This window comes from Lathyrus oleraceus, chromosome 5 (assembly GCF_024323335.1).
Source record: "Lathyrus oleraceus cultivar Zhongwan6 chromosome 5, CAAS_Psat_ZW6_1.0, whole genome shotgun sequence".
Taxonomy (NCBI): Eukaryota; Viridiplantae; Streptophyta; class Magnoliopsida; order Fabales; family Fabaceae; genus Lathyrus; species Lathyrus oleraceus.
This window is the reverse complement of record NC_066583.1, coordinates 59,977,804-59,996,112: the sequence shown is the minus strand read 5'-3', so window position 1 is coordinate 59,996,112 and position 18,309 is coordinate 59,977,804. Positions and strand designations below refer to the sequence as shown.

Here is an 18,309-nt window from a genome sequence, read left to right as displayed (position 1 = left end):
GTTGGTAAGGATGTCTTTGAGAAACTTTGCATAAGAAGGTATTTGGGTGATGGCTTATGTGAAAGGGATTTTTACGTGAAGTTTTTCTATAATCTTAATAAATTTCTGATACTGGTTATTGATCTGGGTTTGTTTAAGTCTTTGTGGATATGGTATAGGTGGTTTATATGGCGGGGGTACGTAAGTTTTGTATCTAGGTTTTTCTCCTTTTTCTTGACCTTCCTGTTTTTCAGATTCCTCTGGTTCCTTTACTTTGTCCGTGGGTTCGGTATATTCCTTAGAAGTTTTGGGGTCACTCAATCTTGGGTTTGGTGGCTCATCATAAGCGTTCCCACTTTGTAGGGTAATGGCATTGGCTTGCCCTCGCGGATTCTGTTGAGGTTCCAGGGAACTGTCCTCCAGGTGTGGTCTGGGGGGCTTGGTTTAAAGCTACCTGAGAGATCTGGGTTTCAAGCATCTTGGTGTGAGTAACTATTTGGTCAACCTTGGTTCCTAACTGAGTAATCAGTTAGTTAACATGAATGTTTTGGTTCATGAACTCTTTGTTTTGTTGGGTTTGAGCAGTGATAAAAATTTCCATAATTTTCTCAAGGCTCGGTTTTGGTGGCACAGGTTGCATAGGTTGATTTGGTCTTGGGGCTTGAAAACCTATTTGTCTCGGAGGTGCATTATTTTGGATTGGGTTATTGTTCTTATAGGAGAAGTTCGGGTGATTCCTCCATCCAGGATTATAAGTATTCGAATATGGGTTCCGTTGGGTGTAGTTTACTTGCTTAGAGTGGTTTTCATTTAATAGACTGCATTCTGCAGATTGGTGTCCTTTGGTTCCATATATCTCACAATCCGACGAAACTGCGGCTGCAGTATTCGGGTTTATGCATATATGCTCGACTTTGAGGGCTAATGCGTCCATTTTAGCTTGCATCATGTCTATAGAGTTTAGTTCATGTACTCCTCATTGGGCTTCCTTCTTCTCAAATGTCGCTCGTTCGACTCCCCATGATTGATGGTTTTGAGTCATATCTTCGATGAGGGTACTAGCTTTAGGGTAAGGTTTGTTCATCAGCGCACCGCCTGCGGCAGCATCGATGGTAATCTTAGTGTTATAGTGAAGTCCATTATAGAAGGTTTGAATGATTAACCAATTTTCTAAACCATGATGTGGGCATGCTCTTAACAGCTCTTTATATCTCTCCCAAGCTTCGAACATCGATTCTCCTTGGTTCTAGGTAAATTTAGTTATATGGTTTCGAAGAACGGCGGTCTTACTTGGGGGAAAGTATCTAGCAAGGAATACTCTTATAAGGTTATCCCAAGTCGTAATGGAATTGGGTGGAAAGGAATCTAACCATGATAGGGCTTTATCTCTGAGGGAAAAAGGGAATAATCTCAAACGGATTGCCTCAGGAGAAGCTCCATTGGTTTTAAAAGTGTCTGCTAATTCGAGATAGAATTTTAAATGTTGGTTTGGGTTCTCAGTAGCGAGACCTGCGAATTGTCTTTGTTGCACTAGTTGCAACAGGGAGGGTTTAAGTTCGAAATTCACTACAACAAACAAGACCTTAGACAGCGCTTTTTTTAGCCTTAGACAGCGCTTTAAAGCGCTGTCTAAACCTCCGCTGCTAAAGGTTTAGACAGCGCTTTTTTAAATCTTAAAAGCGCTGTCTAAGCCCCCCCCCCCCCCCCCCCCTTAGACAGCGCTTTGGCCAAAAGCGCTTTATAAGACCCTCTTATTTTAAATTTTTTAAGTATACCTTAGACAGCGCTTTTGAAAAGCGCTCTCTAAGCCCCACCCCCTTAGACAGCGCTTTGGCCAAAAGCGCTTTCTAAGACCCTCATATTTTAATTTTTTTAGGTATACCTTAGACAGCGCTTTTCAAAAAGCGCTGTCTAAGCCCCCCCCCCTTAGACAGCGCTTTTTACAAAAGCGCTGTCTAAGGTATATGAAAATTTTTGAAGCTTTTGTTTTAAACCACATTTTTTCCAGGTTTATAAACCAGAATTTCTACCTGTTTTCAACCAGATTTTGACAGACAATTATCACATTTTATATATGCCATTTTGGCCTTTTTTCTACCAATTTTTCGCTAACAAATATATATATATACCAATTCAAACCAATTTTGCCTTAAATGTATCAAAATATATACAAATTTATGTACACATTTACAAGTCATTACATATACTACAAATGTACACATTAATTACACAAATTTATGAACAAATATTGAGCTCTATCATGAATTGACACCACTCCTCTTTGATTTCGTCCACTTGATCCTTTGTATAAAATGCACACTTGAATTCCTCAAAGTACTACATAATAATATAACATATTTTGAATTAATTCCAACTATTTAATTATATGAGATATGTGTAAATATAAAAATAACTCATAAGTTAGAAATACATACATCGGTGGGAATCTTTAATCGGCCCAAAGCAAGAGTATCTCGCATAAACCTCAACATGAAATACCCGCAATCTATTTGATTACGTTGTTGAGGACACTACATATGAAAAAAAAATATGGATTATAAATCCTAAGTTTTATCAAGTGTCATCACTAATATAATAAAAAATGTGGTAATTAAAAATATACCGCCACTTTAATCCATGTAATGGAGTTGGCGCCCCTCCTTGAGGTTTGGATATCTCGTTAGGCCCGAAAAGCTTGTAGGACGCTAATAAAATAAAAATGAAGCAATTAGAACAATTCACATAAACTAAGAAAAATTTTGAACATTCTCACTTACGTGTCAATTAGGACCTTCATATCCGGGTATGTTGTCCAATCATTTTCTAACGAGTCAAGATAATACACAATTTCTCGGATAGGATTGATTGCGAGCAACAACCAATGTCCACTGTAATGATTAGGCAAATGTTAGATGGTAACTTGGAAAATAATTATAATAGATGAATTTAGAATGAAATGCTAACCCGGTATTAAACGGTATAAAAAACAACTTCTCCGCATCTTTATTGTCCATGAGGATCCGAAGAACGTACTCCGTCCTGTATCCGGTCTACTTAAGATTAAAACTAAGTTGACGGTCGCGGGTGCTAAGAATCCGAATGACACGTCCAAACCATTGGGGCGCATCAATTTGTCATACAAAAACCTAATATAAAAACATCATTAACACCTCTTTTGAAACATAAAGTAAACCGAATTAACATAAAGTAAACATCATTAACATAAGTTGTTTAATTAATAAAACAAAGTAGACCGGATTTACCTAATATATGTATTGACAACGGTGACGCCGATTTCTTCATGACTAAAAACTTGCATGAAGTCTTCATTACCAATCATTTGGTCGTAATCAAAGCCGAAAATCCCTACCTCCATATGTAGGGTCCGAACACCTCCGGTCGGTATATCGGTCATCTCTAGAAATGTCCTGAGGCACGACCTATACTTGGTGGTAGTTTTTTTCCTAGCTACGGTCTTCTTAGCACCAGAACTTTTTACCCGTGCGGAGGCGTTGCTAACCTCCTTTTTTTGTTGTGCGGAGGCATTGCTAACCTCATTTTCTTGAAGCTACATGTCATATAAATAGTTAGATCAAATTAAGAATGTAACAACTTCCATGAATATATGTCATATAATTGTATATTACCTCTTTTCTTGAAACCGTGGACTCGGTATGCCGTGGAATCGCATTATCTTTTGATTTGGATTTTGTGGGAGTCTATTTAACATAACCAAGGAAAATATGTAAGTAAAATTTTAAGCATAAATTTTAAACTTTGAATATACACATTAAAGTTAACATAAGTTTTAAGCATACCTCATATCCTACGCATATGAGGTTTGTCGGCCATGCAACAAACGAACCTACTGCTTCGTGCACCGTTGTTGCATCCGAATCATCGCTAGGATATGGTAATGCTGCATTCGGCTCAACTGCAATATCAACTGATACCTTCAAACATCCAGCAGGGAGCTCTCTAGTGTGGAGTAATACTCCGCTAACGTTATGCACTTTTCCCTTGCCAACCATCCGATAGTATGGTGACGACAAATACAGCTGACAATGGGAAATTCCCTAAAACCAATAATAACAAGAAATCGTTAATGTGTATATATGTCAAATACATAATTTAAGCAAATAGTTCAATTTAAGACAATTATATGTAATTACCTCTGGAATGTTCGGCTGAAAGGTACAGTTGATACTGTCTTTGTCCGAAGCATCTCTGTATACTGTTGATGCGCTAGCCTCTCTTTCTCTCCTCAATGCATCAAGCTCAGCTTGCATGGCTTCCAATCTTGCATGAAGCTCCCGATTACTAGGAGCCTTTCCTTTTTTAATACTCAGGGAGGTCGGAGTGACTCCAAATCCCTTACCCCTCACCCGACCATAATACTCAGGGACATCTAATGCCCGACTAAGTATGCCCTTAGTATCATCGGGAGATAAAGACTGAGATAGCTCCTCCTGAAAAATCAGATGAATACCGTATACTTGTCAAATATTTGTGTATAAAAATGTTATTCAATTAATGAAAAAATGTTATACTTACACATTTCTGGTATATGTGTAAAACTTCTTCTTGAGGAACTCCAGATTTGCCCACACGGGCTTCCTTCCACAAAACATGTGCAGGAAGAGATGTTTCTGAACTTTCCTCCTTCTGCAGCTACACATTAAGTCATACAATTTGATCAGATAAAACTAATATATGATGAACAAATTTGTTATCGCAATTTATAAATACTTACCATGGATTGTTCTAAGCGTCCATATCCGACACGTCCTTTTCGGTACGGATATGCGGGACTTGATGCTCTTTCCCGATTTGTAGCACTTATTCTTTGAAAAACCGGGTCTTGTCTTTTGGATTTGAAAGCTTCCCATTCTTCAGCCGATATCAAACTTTCATATTTTTTAGGAAGCTCCGCATCCACAAAATTACCATCCGCATCCTTAAGGAACTTGGATGATAAAAATGTCCGAAACCCTCTTAGAAGCTTTCCGGCCAATTTCATACAAAAACCTCTTCTTTCTTCTTCGATGTTAAAACATCGCTAAGAAAAACATACAGATTGATAATTAGTATCGGTAATTGAAAAAACATAATTGATACCGTATAATTAAGGGCCAAATGATTGTACCTTTATCTCACTCCAAATTTTTTCTTTGGACTCATTCAGCTCTTTGTTTCTCCAATCATCACATGTAATGGGAATTTCATTCCTTACTAGTGCACCGATAAAACTAGTTAAGGTATGCCTATTAGGTTCTATAAGCTGTCCCTGGTTGTTCCAATAGACATCTAGTATGATGCCTCGAGATCTTCCTTGGACCACCCTTCTCATTACTGTGATGCCTCTTCGAATTTCTTCTTCCGCGGATACTTTTTTACTAACTTCCTCATGTTGGTCATCAGCCATGTCTAACCTGTAATAAACCAAGGAAACCATCAAATATCAAATATAACTTATAATCAAAGCAATTGAAAACAAAAAAATAAAGAAATCATGCATTATCAGATATAACTTATAATCAAAGCAATTGAAAACAAAAATATAACGAAATCATGCATTATCAGATATAACTTATAATCAAAGCAATTGAAAACAAAAAAATAAAGAAATCATGCATTATCAGATATAACTTATAATCAAAGCAATTGAAAACAAAAATATAATGAAATCATGCATTATCACATATAACTTATAATCAAAACAATTGAAAAAAAAAATAAAGAAACCATGGATAATTAACCTAAGTCACTAACATCTCTTTCTTTTCTTTGTTGGAATATTAATCACTTGTTTCTTAGCAATGCGTACGGATGAATTGATCCAAATTCCCTCATTATGATCGTTTCTTATATATGACTCATCCGGTATAAGATCCTCAACTTCATCATTTCTATTCAACTCATTCCGTCTAATGCATGACTCATTCTCAACATCAATATCACATTGATCGACACCGCTATCATCAGTCACTTTGTTAGAGAAAAGCACTATAGACCATTTTGTACTCTTCGGGTCATTCACATAGAACACTTGTTTAGCTTGAGATGCTAGAATAAAAGGTTCATCTTTGTACCCCACCCTAGTAAGATCAACTTGCAAAAATCCAGACTTATCCATTCATATGCCACTACTATTCACCCACTTGCAACCAAAGATGGGAATCTGAAACTTCTCGTAATCAAACACCCAAATGTGCTCAATAACTCCAAAATATGATAAATTTGCATATTTGGGGTTTAAGTCCTTCATACTTGATATATGCATTGCTTCAGCTAGCACGGTGACACCACTATTTTGCATAGTACTCTTATCATCTTGTTCTTTGGTATAAAATGTGTATCCATTAATTGAATATGCGCTATGAGAAAACACATGCAAACTTGGACCATATGCCAAACATCTCAACCTTTCTGTTACCGAAGAAGGATCTGAAGAGCGCTTCAAATAAATATGATCCTTCAACCATTGTATGAAACTTTGATTGTGCTCTACAACTATCCAATTTTCATTTCTGTTCGGATTTAACCTTCGGAGTACATCCTTGTGCATTTCAACATATGGCTCAACCTCATTATTATTGTGCAGAACATACAAATGAACTTGATCCCGTTCATCCCTTGATATTGTCACAATTTTATTCCCAATTAATTTTTTACCTTCCATTTTGTCGAAAATCTGAGCTCTGGGGAGTCCAATCGATTGAACGTTAGACAAATATTCAGTACAAAACTCAACAGCTTCTTCAACAATGTATCGTTCAACAATACAACCCTCTGGTCGACTTCGGGATTTCACGTACCCTTTTAATATTTTCATATACCGTTCAGCAGGGTACATCCATCTCATATAAGCTGGTCCACACAACTGTGTCTCTTTCACAAGATGAACAACTAAATGAACCATTATGTCAAAAAAAGACGGAGGAAAATACATTTCAAGCTCACACAAGGTAATTACAATCTCTTTTTGTAGTGTTGGTAAGATCTCAGGATCGATCACCTTACTACAAATTGACCTAAAGAAAAAACACAATTTAGTTATGGCACTTCTTACTTTTTCTGGCAAAATAGAACGTATACCTATCGGTAGAAAATGTTCCATTATAACATGGCAATCATGTGTCTTCAAATTCTTCAACTTGAGGTCTTTCATAGAAATAAGTCTTCTGATATCAGATGAGTATCCTTCTGGAACCTTAACTTCACTCAGAGACTTACACAAAAATTTTTTCTCCTTTCTAGATAAAGTAAAAGCAGTAGGTGGTAGATATGTTCGTCTTCCTTTCTTCACGGGTGCTAATTCAGTTCTCATTCCCATTTTTAACATGTCCTCCCTTGCTTTAAGGCCATCCTTAGACTTGCCTTTTATATTGAGTAATGTACCGATAACACTTTCAAATACGTTTTTTTCAATATGCATAACATCGAGAAAATGTCTCACGTACAAAGACTTCCAATATGGCAATTCAAAAAATATCGACCTTTTCTTCCACCCACCTTTCACAATCTTATGTGCAAAAGGCTTGCCAAACTCAGTACGCACATCTTTCACCTTTTCAAAAACTTGTTCACCTGACAATGCGGGTGGAGCTCTACGATGTTCGGTGTCTCCATTGAATGCTTTTCTCCACCCACGGTAGTGATGTTTAGAATGTAAGAATCTACGATGACCGAGAAACACATTCTTCTGGCAAAGTTCCAATCGAATCGTATCGGTTCCGTCTTCACAAACAGGACACGCACGTTGACCTTTAATGCTATACCCAGATAGATTCCCGTATGCTGGAAAATCATTAATTGTGCCAAACAACATCGCCCTCAAATTGAAACTTTCTTTCCTATATCCATCATAAACCTCCACACCGTTCTCCCACAAAATCTTTAAATCTTCGATCAGAGGTGTCAAGTATATGTCTATGTCATTCCCTGGTTGTTTAGGCCCAGAGATTAACATAGATAACATCATGTACTTACGCTTCATACATAGCCACGGAGGTAGGTTATAAATCATAAGAATCACAGGCCATGTGGTATGTGAGATACTTTGAAGACCATGTGGGTTCATTCCATCAGTAGATAATTCCAATCGAAGGTTTCTTGCTTCTGATCCAAACTCAGGATAATCATTATCAATCTTCGACCACTGTGGTGAATCAGCCGGATGCCGATACTTTCCATCAATAATTCTTTCATCTGCATGCCAAGTAAGATGTCTTGCATCGGTTTCACTACGAAACATGCGCCTAAATCTCGGAATTATCGGAAAATACCATAAGACTTTTGCGGGAGATAATCTTTTCTTATATCGAGACAAACCGCATTTAGGGCACTCAGTTAACATTGCATATTCGTTACGAAACAAAATGCAATCGTTAGGACAAGCATGTACCTTATCATAGCTCATGCCAATAGAGCACAACATTTTCTTTGCCTCATAGGTTCGATTAGGAAGAACATTATCATCCGGTAGCATTTCTCTCATAAGGGCCAACAACTCTGTGAAACTTTTATCCGACCATCCATTGCCCGCCTTTAAGTTGTACAACTTTAATACCGCAGAAAGTCTTGAGAATTTAGTGCAACCTTTGTACAACGGTTTCTCTGCATCGCTTACCATCCTCTCAAACATTTCAGGACAATCATGAAGATCTTCTTCCAGTGCTTCTACAATCTCTTCAACTCGATCACAATCGTATGTTTCCGTGTCTTTGTCGTATGAAGCATAGGTCGTATTACTTTTTCCACTCGATTCAACATTCTCGTTAATTTTCTCACCATGAAATATCCAACACTGATAACTTTGATCAATTCCATGCCTCAGCAAATGCGATTTCAATCCATGTGCGTCAACCTTACCAATATAACAACAACGCAAGCAAGGACAATGCATTCGTCTGGGGTTTTCAGCGTGTTGAACAGCATACTTAACGAATTCTGCAACCCCACTCTCGTACTCTTTGGTCATTCGATCGGCACAGATCCATGTTTTATCCATGGTTTTCCTACTTATTAAAGTAAACAATTAATCCAGACGAAAATACATAACTAAGGTAGTATCTTTGAATATCCTAACAATTATAAAGTTCAATTCATTTTAAACTTCAAAAACCTATACATAACCAATGTTAATATAAACTTCAATAACGTATCCGATACGCCAATATACCAACTTTAATTACCTCATCACTTTCATTTTTTATATTACAAGAATCAAACTTTTTCTATTACAATATACCTATAACTATACCTATAACATGTTAATTTTTCTATAACAATGTACCTTATGAACTCAGTTTTTACAAACTCAGTTTTCTAATCAAACATAACAACAACAATGTACCTTATTGTTTTCCTTACAAACATCAACATTTTTCTATTGTCAACTTCTAAACTCAGTTTTTATGAAGCAAAACAACTTCAACAAGAATAATACACTAAACTCAGTCAACAAGATTATGCACATTCTCAACATTAGTAAACTACCGCAAGATTATAAACATTCTCAACAAGATTATAAACATTCTCAACATTCTCAACAAGATTATACAGTAGAAACGAAGAAATGAAGAAATATTGAAGAACATATCGCAAGAAATGAAGAATAGTAGAAACGAAAAACGAAGTCAACACCCAAATGTCGAGACACGTACGATTCTTCAAACACGTTCAATGATTGAAACCGAAAAATGGAAGTGTATTCGTGTTCGCTGTTATTCATAAGTGATTCATTAACATTTACATTTCAATTTGAATTTACAACTAATAGTTTCATTTCTAACTAACTTCTTAATTTCAATCTACATTTGTCTAATTCATGCACTCTCCAAAGTAGTTTATTTTGTGCACAAAAACCAAATCCACTATCACTAAGGACATCAATTTTACCAACACAAGTTGGGAACAAAATTGTTTATCATCCTCTAAGGAAGAATAATAAAGTGTTTTCACCCAATAGATGTGTGGGGAAAATAGAGGCATCACTTAAGTGGGAAAAGGGTTATAAGAATGTTGAGGTTTTCAGTAAGGAACATCTTGCTGTGTCCTTGGCTTATGATGTTGCTCAACTTTCTACCAAGTTTACCAAAGAAAGAGGTGCTTTCACGGTTGCTTTGTCTGGTGGATCTTTGATCAAGTACCTTAGGTGAGTATTATCAATGTAAAATTTGTCTCTCTAATCTTGAATATAAGCAAATTAAATCGAGCAATTTAGGAACATTAAGCGCTTTGTCAAAAAAAATTGTATGTTTCGATTTCAGGAAATTGGTTGATTCGCCATATGCTGAAACCATAGATTGGTCAAAATGGCATGTTTTCTGGGTTGACGAGAGGGTTGTCCCAAAGGATAACTTAGAAAGTAATTATAAGCTTGCCAATGATGGATTTCTCTCCAAGGTAGTTAATTCATGTGCTTTGTTTATTACAATATCATAGGTGCTAAGTTTAATGATGTCTCTTATTCTAATCACATTCTTCTGTTAGGTGCCAATTCCCCCTCTCAATGTTTATTCTATTGATGATTCCCTACCACCTGATGGAGCAGCAGATGTTTATGAGACAACCCTTAGACGCTTGGTTACTAGCAATGTGATAGCCACATCAACCAATGGGTTACCAAAATTTGATCTCATGCTTCTAGGTATGGGTCCGGATGGACATGTTGCATCTTTATTCCCGGGTCATCCTCTTCTCAATGAGGATCAGAAATGGATTTCTTTCCTCAATGACTCACCAAAACAACCACCAGAGAGAATCACTTTCACATTTCCAGTGATCAATGCTTCTTCCAATGTAACAATGGTGGTTACCAGAGAATTCACAACAAGTTCAAAAGATGGAAGAAGAGGAAGAGCATTAGAGCAGAACGTACCGTATTCAAGTGATCTCCTTGCGCTGCAACCTTCGATTCAACGTTCGCAAGAGCAAACCCCCACTTCGAAGGATCTCCTTGCGCTGCAACCTTCGATTCAACGTTTGGCTTGATTGGAGCTTAGGGTTAGGTTTCAAGAGGAATTTATGGCGTTTTGTGGTTTAGCTAGAGAAGAGGAACTGATAGGGTTTCAACGTTCGCAGGAGGGAAAACAAAAGAACAGAGAACGAAAATTGAAATGGAGTCTGAAATTTTATTTTAATTAGACCTTAGACAGCGCTTTTGTGGAAAGCGCTTTCTAAGGTATGCCTTAGACAGCGCTTTCCAAAAGCGCTTTCTAAACCCCCCCTTAGACAGCGCTTTTGGTTTTAATTTTTTTTTTAATTTAAAGACTTTAGACAGCGCTTTATCAAAAGCGCTGACTAAGGTCTATATTTAAAAGCGCTTTCTAAAAGCGCTGTCTAAGGGGGGTCTTAGACAGCGCTTTTAGAAAGCGCTGTCTAAGACCCCCCCTTAGACAGCGCTTTCATTATTTTTTTGGAACATTTTCCGTGTTTTATTTTAATTTTAACCTTAGACAGCGCTTTCTTTTAAAAGCGCTGTCTAAGATGCGCTGTTAAAAGTCATTTTTGGCGTAGTGATTATTAGCTTGGATGGTTGGGTTTACTATACTAGAACTAGGTTCTTCATTGGATGGTTGGGCGAAGTCCTTAAGAGGTCTTTGGTTTTGATCTTCGGCCATAGTTCTCCTAATTCTATGGAAGAATAAACGTGCGCGAGCGTAACGTTCAGGTTCCGCCAGAGGGTATACTAAGCTTCCGGTGCTGCGACTTCTTCGCATTGACCGGCGGGTAATAACCTAAGTTTAAACGATATAACAACAAGGTACGAAATTTGACGAAATTGGTTCCCAACAACGGCGCCAAAAACTTGATGCATGCTTTTCGCAAGTATACGAACGCGTCAAAGTAATATAAAAGATTGTCGAATCCACAGAGACCAAGTGTCAATCTATCGTTATCTATTGTTATGGTGTTTATCTAAGGTAATCAAAAAAGGGGTTTTTAGAGTGTGCAATGAAAAGTAAAGTGTTGAATAAGTTCAATTGATAAAGACAGGCTCAAATGTAATTCACATAATCAATTAATAATCCAAGTACTTGCTAATAGAACTACTTATGGGCAGTGTTTCCTACTTTGAAAAGAACCAATTTAATAGGAACTGTCGCTTTCGCGTATTCAGAACCGAGTTGTACTCCCTAATCAAACCCTCTTATTGTCACTTATAAAAAGGCGCGCATTGCGTTAGAGTAGTAAACCTAATTTTAAGAACTATAGTATCTTGACTAAGTTGAAAAGTATTTTAACCTGGATTTCTTAACCAAAAGAGGTTCTCACGAACCAGACTCTAAACTTATAAACGCGTCTGAAAATAGTTTTAAAATCACTTTTCTTCTTAAGTTAAAAACTCCTAATGAACTAAACAAAGCGCTTTCGCTGTTTTTGAAATAGTTAAAAACAATTAAGTTTAAAAGGACGTTGGACGGCTTTCGATCTTACCCAACAGAATTTAAGTACGGGAAAACTTAAGTTGAAAGTCAAAATATCCCTTAAGTATTTCTACGAACAATTGTACGGATTATCGGTTCAATTACGATCCTTACATTCTAACCTTATAGGTTTAGTTAGACATGGTAAAGTAAAGGTGCATTTTAATTTAAATAAAAGTAGTGCGAGTGCAGAAAGTAAATAAAAGTAGTGCGAGTGCGGAAAGTAAATAAAAATAGTGCGAGTGAGGAAAGTAAATAAAAGTAGTGCGAGTGCGAGAAATAAATAAAAGTAAAGCGAGTGAAAGAAATAAATAAAGTAAAGCGAGTGCGAGAAATAAATAAAGTAAAGCGAGTGCGAGAAATAAATAAAGTAATGACAGTGCGGGAAAATAAAATAGATAAAGGCAAGCAATAAAAACCTTCTCCAATCGGAGGGTTGAATAAAATGCGAAGCGGAAATGAAAATGGCGGCAGGATTAACTTCCTTCCAAAGTGTTCCAAACTCGATTATAGACTCGATCACAGACTTGATTACAAAATTGTAGTAACACCTCAATGCGAAGTGATTACCACTGTTAAAATACTGAATATATGCCTAAGTGAAACTAAGTTTGCTCTAAGTTTGCATCTGCTCTAAGTTTGGATGATTAAACAAATGAATTCGAGTCTCTATTTATAGGCAAGTAAAATAATGGAAAAGACAAGGATGCCCTTCAGTTTGAAATTGGGAGGGAAAACTTTTCTTCTTGTGGCGCCCGCCACAACCCCATGGCGCCCACCACAAGAGCAAAGTGTGGCGCCCAAGTGGAGGTAGTGGGGAACATGGCAGTTAAGGGAAGTTGAGTTGTGACACGTCATGGCTGGACCCATGGCGCCAGCCACAGTGGGAGCCACAAGTGTAAAATGCTAAATTTTAGGGTTTTTAGCTCGTTTTCACTCCTTTTCTCGATCGGGGCTCCGATTAGACTGAAAACCTGGAAAAAAAAGGGAAACATAGTAATAATATAACAAAATAATACTAAAACAACTAAAATGCATGCGAAATCGGAGTCGAAAATACGGTGAATTTCAGTGTGTTCAGTTACAGGGGTGATGTACATCACCCCAAGTTTAATTTGGTACAAAGATCGTTTTATTTGGTTGAGGTTGCAAAACCTGCAACTGGTGGCCGAATTTAGTGAGCTCACCGGAGAAGATGGTGGTTTCCACCACCGTCCCCACGTGGATGGCCTCATGTCCATTGGATCCAACTGCTATGATCTAATCTCAGCATTTGTTATGTTTGACTTTATTTAATTGTGTTTGCTTCGCGTTTGACTGGGGAACACAATGAGCGTGCGCTTTATGGCCTTTAGATTATCCACGTCAATTAATGAAACTGGATCAGAGCGTTGTGGTTTTTTCATATTTTTTATTTTTATTTTATTTTTCTTTTTTTCCATTTATTTTCAAAAATTCATAACTCTTTTATTTGGAATCACAAAAATATGGGACCAATTGCAAATTTTTTCTCTTAAATTCTAGTTTCATAATATGATTTTTAATTATTTTTGTGATTCCATTTAATATTTTTTGTGAATTATTTTATTTTTAATAGTTTTAATTCATTTAAAATACTTTTTGATATTCAAAAATGCCAAAAATATTTTCTTAATACATATGGATGATGATAAGTCTATGAAAAATCTTCTCATCAATTTCTTAATTGATTTGAGATTTATTTGAGATTTTAGTCTATTTGTGTTATTTTTCTTCATTTTTAATTGTTTTAAAATAGTTTTTGTTTTCAAAAAATGTTGAAAAAAATTTGTCAAACCTAGTTTGACCATGTTAGACTTATGATGATCCAATTGGACTTATCCAAGTTGATTTGAATTGGATTTGATGTTTGACCATGATTTGTCCATTTTATTTTATGTATTATTTTAATTCAAAAAAAATACCAAAAATATGTGTGACCTTTCTTGACTTCTAATCTTCATTTCACTTCTGTGTACCATTCATTGATGTTGATTCCATTCATGTTTGATCAATGTGTTTTGGTTATGTCATTTGAATTTCCATTTTGTATATTCTATCTTTATCTCCTTTCTTCATCTTTTTCTTTTGACTAATGAGTTAATGATTGTTGGTTAGCCTTGACATATGAGGGGCTTAACCTTCTTTGATCCAAATCAAATTCATCTTGATCAAAGATCAAGTGAATTGCTTTGTGTCCAAGATAGGTTGCTTCTTGGTCAAGCAAAAAACCTGAAATCCATACAAGGTCATTCTTCTTTTCTTTTGGCATGGCAAGTTGTAGGAGCTTGGCTTACTAGTCATGGTCTCTAACTTGTGTTTATTTTCCTATAGTTTTATTGACCGGCCTCAGATAGGTGTGACTACTACATTAGTCCACTTACGATTGCTTAACATAGCGCTAAATTACCTTATGGCACACTAACACTAACTACTAATTACTAACTTTTAATTCAAGCATTTAATTCTTGCAATTTACTTTAATGCAATTTAATTTCTTGCTCACTTATTCATATTGTCTTTTCCCTTTGCTCATTTGAGGTCATGTTTATGTTTATGCCATTTGCCTTTTGCTCACTTGAGAATATTATTGTGTAAATATACTATTGCATTGTGCTTGTTTTGTCATTGTTTGTGTGAACCCAATGCAAAAAGGAGAAAGGACTTAGAATTAGGACTTCACCTATGCTTAATGGAGTTCAAGAGAAACTAGGCCTCATGCCTTTAGAATGCTAAATTTGATGAAGAGCAACTAGGCCTCATGCCTTTAGAATGCTTAATCTTGAAGATAACTTGAAAGGACCCATAATCTAAACTCTCTCTTTGTCCATTTCTTATTGCATTGTGAACTTTTTGATTGTTTGTTCTTGTGTGATAGGGATCCCAAACTTGAGCTAGTTAGAAGGACCATTGTCATGACCATCCAACTTAAGAGAGAGACAAGTCCAATTCGAAGATCCTAGGAGCTTGATTGAATATTTGTTTGATTGCTTGAGTTAATTGCTAAGTCCAAAGGAAAGGAGCATCTTGGATCATCTTTATGATCTCAAGAAAGGAACTCCAAGGGTTTTATTCTCTTCTCTCATCTTTGCATGTTTAGGACTAGCCCTTCTCTTCTTCTCTCCACTCTAACCCAAGCCAAACTCATTTTGTGCAAACATTGACATTGTTTTCAAAACTAGAAACCTAGGCATTATGCCTTTGATTTTTCAAACTCTTTTCATTAATACTTATTTTGAATTGAATCTTAAGTCGACTTTGACTTCATTTTGTGAATACTTTTAACTTGTAAATACAACTCACTCAAGTTGTTTTTGTGGTTCCAATGGCCACCTTTGTTAAAACCTTTTCATAAACATTAGCCATAGGTTTGAGTTATCATAGTGGATGACGTAAACCTCACCTTATCCTTAGTGATTGGACTATAAGTCTTCCATACTTATTATAGGGTGGATCCCTCACTAGTATGTTGAAGCTCTCCTCACATGGTGGATTGTTGGTTTAGGTTGAGTTTTCTCCCTTTGATAACAAAAGACCTTAAGGCTTTTGTCAAATCAATTCACCCATATTTTGAGATTTTTACCCCGAACTACGAGGTTTTGATCCTACCTTTGTGATGAATACCCCGCTACAGAAAAGTGGCGACTCTGTTGGGGACTATAACCTTCCTAGTGGGTTTAGCCTACTTTTTGCCTTTGTTGTATTGTATGTTTATATTATTTGTGACATATTTTTGTGCAAATTTGGGATTAATGTATTGTTTGTAATGTATGAATTGCTTGATATATCAATTGCTTGTGTGCTTGGTGGTCTCTTGTGAGATGAGTTCTATACCCGAACTCGAGTGCACTTATGATAGGAGAATGGCATAGTCTTGTTGACATGTGTGGAGTTATTCCTTAGCAAGTTGACTTGCAAGCCCATTCACTTGGTGGAGGTTTTGTTGGGATCAATAATGTCACACGAGTAGTCGTGGTTAGGCATTACTCTTTCCAATATAGACCTTAGAAGCCAAGGACCTTAGATTACCTATCCCATCTTGGCCTATTGTAGGATGTAGTGCAAAGATTGTTCAAGTGTAAGATTTGATATGCTTGTTACGCAATAATACACTCATAAGAGTCCCTCTTGAGAATATTTTTGGAATATGTGTAGTCGTTTATCCGATAATATCTGAAAGATGAGATGATGACTATGGGAACCTCTTGTAGAACATGATTGTCAGGTTTAACCATAGTACACTTCCATTGGGTGGTTCTTAACAAAGGCTCCATGCTCGTGACTTGTAACAAACCCTTGATTCGCGGTTGATCCATTCTCGTATATCCTTAATATCAATGGAACTTGGGTTTTGAAAAGGTGTAAACCATAATCCACCAAAATGGATGATTGATATTAAGGATGACTTTAACCATCCCGTGACCTTTGCGTGGTGTGACTTGCTTGATCCTTGAGTGTGATTGTTGCATCCATGCATTCATGCATCCATTTGCATCCATATCATCAACAATGAGAAAATTTTCAAGGAACTTAAGAGGTCTATTTGCAAATTTTTAGACATGGATAAGCAAAGAAGGAATACGAAGAAGTATAGTTTCAGACAACCTGACTTGAAAGAGTTAAGGAGTTTGACATCCTATGTATTAGATCCCTTGGAGTTCAAAGCCCGCCATGGGAAGCTTCTATCTATTCTTGCTACTCAGGTGGATGAAGGTCTGATGAGTGTGTTGGTGCAGTTCTATGATCCCTTGTACCGTTGTTTCACTTTCTCGGATTTCCAGCTTTTGCCTACCCTTGAGGAGTATGCCTATATTGTGGGTATACATATCTTGGATCAGTTGTCGTTCAGTGGCTTGGAGAGAATTTCTTCTTCCCAAGAGATTGTTGATCTGTTGCACATAGATGTATCTGACATTGGTGCTCATATGACTACCAAAGGTGGAATTCAAGGTCTTCCATCTGATTTCCTCATCGCTCAAGCTACTTTGTTTGGAAAGTCCATGAGTGAGGATGCCTTTGAGGCCATATTTGTGCTTCTCATCTATGGGCTAGTGTTATTCCCTAACATCGACAATTTTGTGGATGTGAACGCCGTTAGGATTTTCTCTACTCTTAATCTCGTTCTGACTCTATTGGGTGACACTTATTTCTCTTTGCATATGAGGAATGCAAAGGGTGGTGGTACCATTTTGTGTTGTTTGCCTCTGTTGTACAAGTGGTTTATTTCGCACTTACCACAGACGCTCGCCTTCAAGGAGAACAAAGGATGTCTACGGTGGTCCACGAGACTTATGTCTCTCACTAATGATGATATCTTTTGGTATAACTGTGTGTATGATGGTGTGCAGATTATTGATTCTTGTGGTGAATTCTCCAATGTGGCTCTTCTTGGTACATGCGGTGGGATTAACTACAACCTTATCTTGGCACGTCGTCAGCTTGGGTTCCTCTTAAAGGATAAACCTAACAATATTCCGTTGGAAGGTGTGTTCTTTCAAGAGGGTAAAGATCCCCAAAACTTGAAGGGCAGGATGGTCCGCGCTTGGCGCAAGATTCATAGGAAGGGAAGGAAAGAGCTTGGTCCGAAGAATTGTATCGCTTTGTGTAGCGGTGTATTCGTCGCTATATGATCTATCGATTAAATCATAAGCTATGAGATACATTGAAATTTCGAGTCGCCACCGCACTTTTATTTATCCAAAGGATTGGCTAAAAAGCGAACAAAAGCCTAAGAAGTTTTACACATAGAAAACTAATAAAAAGATCAGAGAGTCTGGGTAAGGGGTAAATTACGCAATGGGAAGGTGTTAGGCACCCACTACGTCCTAGGTACTCCTAGGGAGCCCTTTTCACACTTGTTGTAAAAGATTGTTATTTG

At 36.9% G+C, this 18,309-nt stretch overlaps 1 protein-coding gene and 1 non-coding gene across 2 annotated transcripts; both read left to right on the top strand.

The window, feature by feature from the left end:
• The first annotated feature begins 1,151 nt into the window (after positions 1-1,151).
• LOC127089374 (small nucleolar RNA R71) lies at positions 1,152-1,258 on the top strand. The gene has a single exon (XR_007790982.1). It is a non-coding gene; the product is annotated as a small nucleolar RNA R71 (small nucleolar RNA).
• Positions 1,259-9,788: 8,530 nt separating this feature from the next.
• LOC127078721 (probable 6-phosphogluconolactonase 4, chloroplastic) lies at positions 9,789-10,977 on the top strand (the record flags this gene model as incomplete). The annotated part of the gene is made up of 3 exons (XM_051019154.1): positions 9,789-10,138; positions 10,254-10,389; positions 10,477-10,977. Coding segments are annotated over 3 exons (987 nt in total), but the record flags the coding sequence as incomplete, so codon positions are not given.
• Between the last annotated feature and the right edge of the window lie 7,332 nt (positions 10,978-18,309).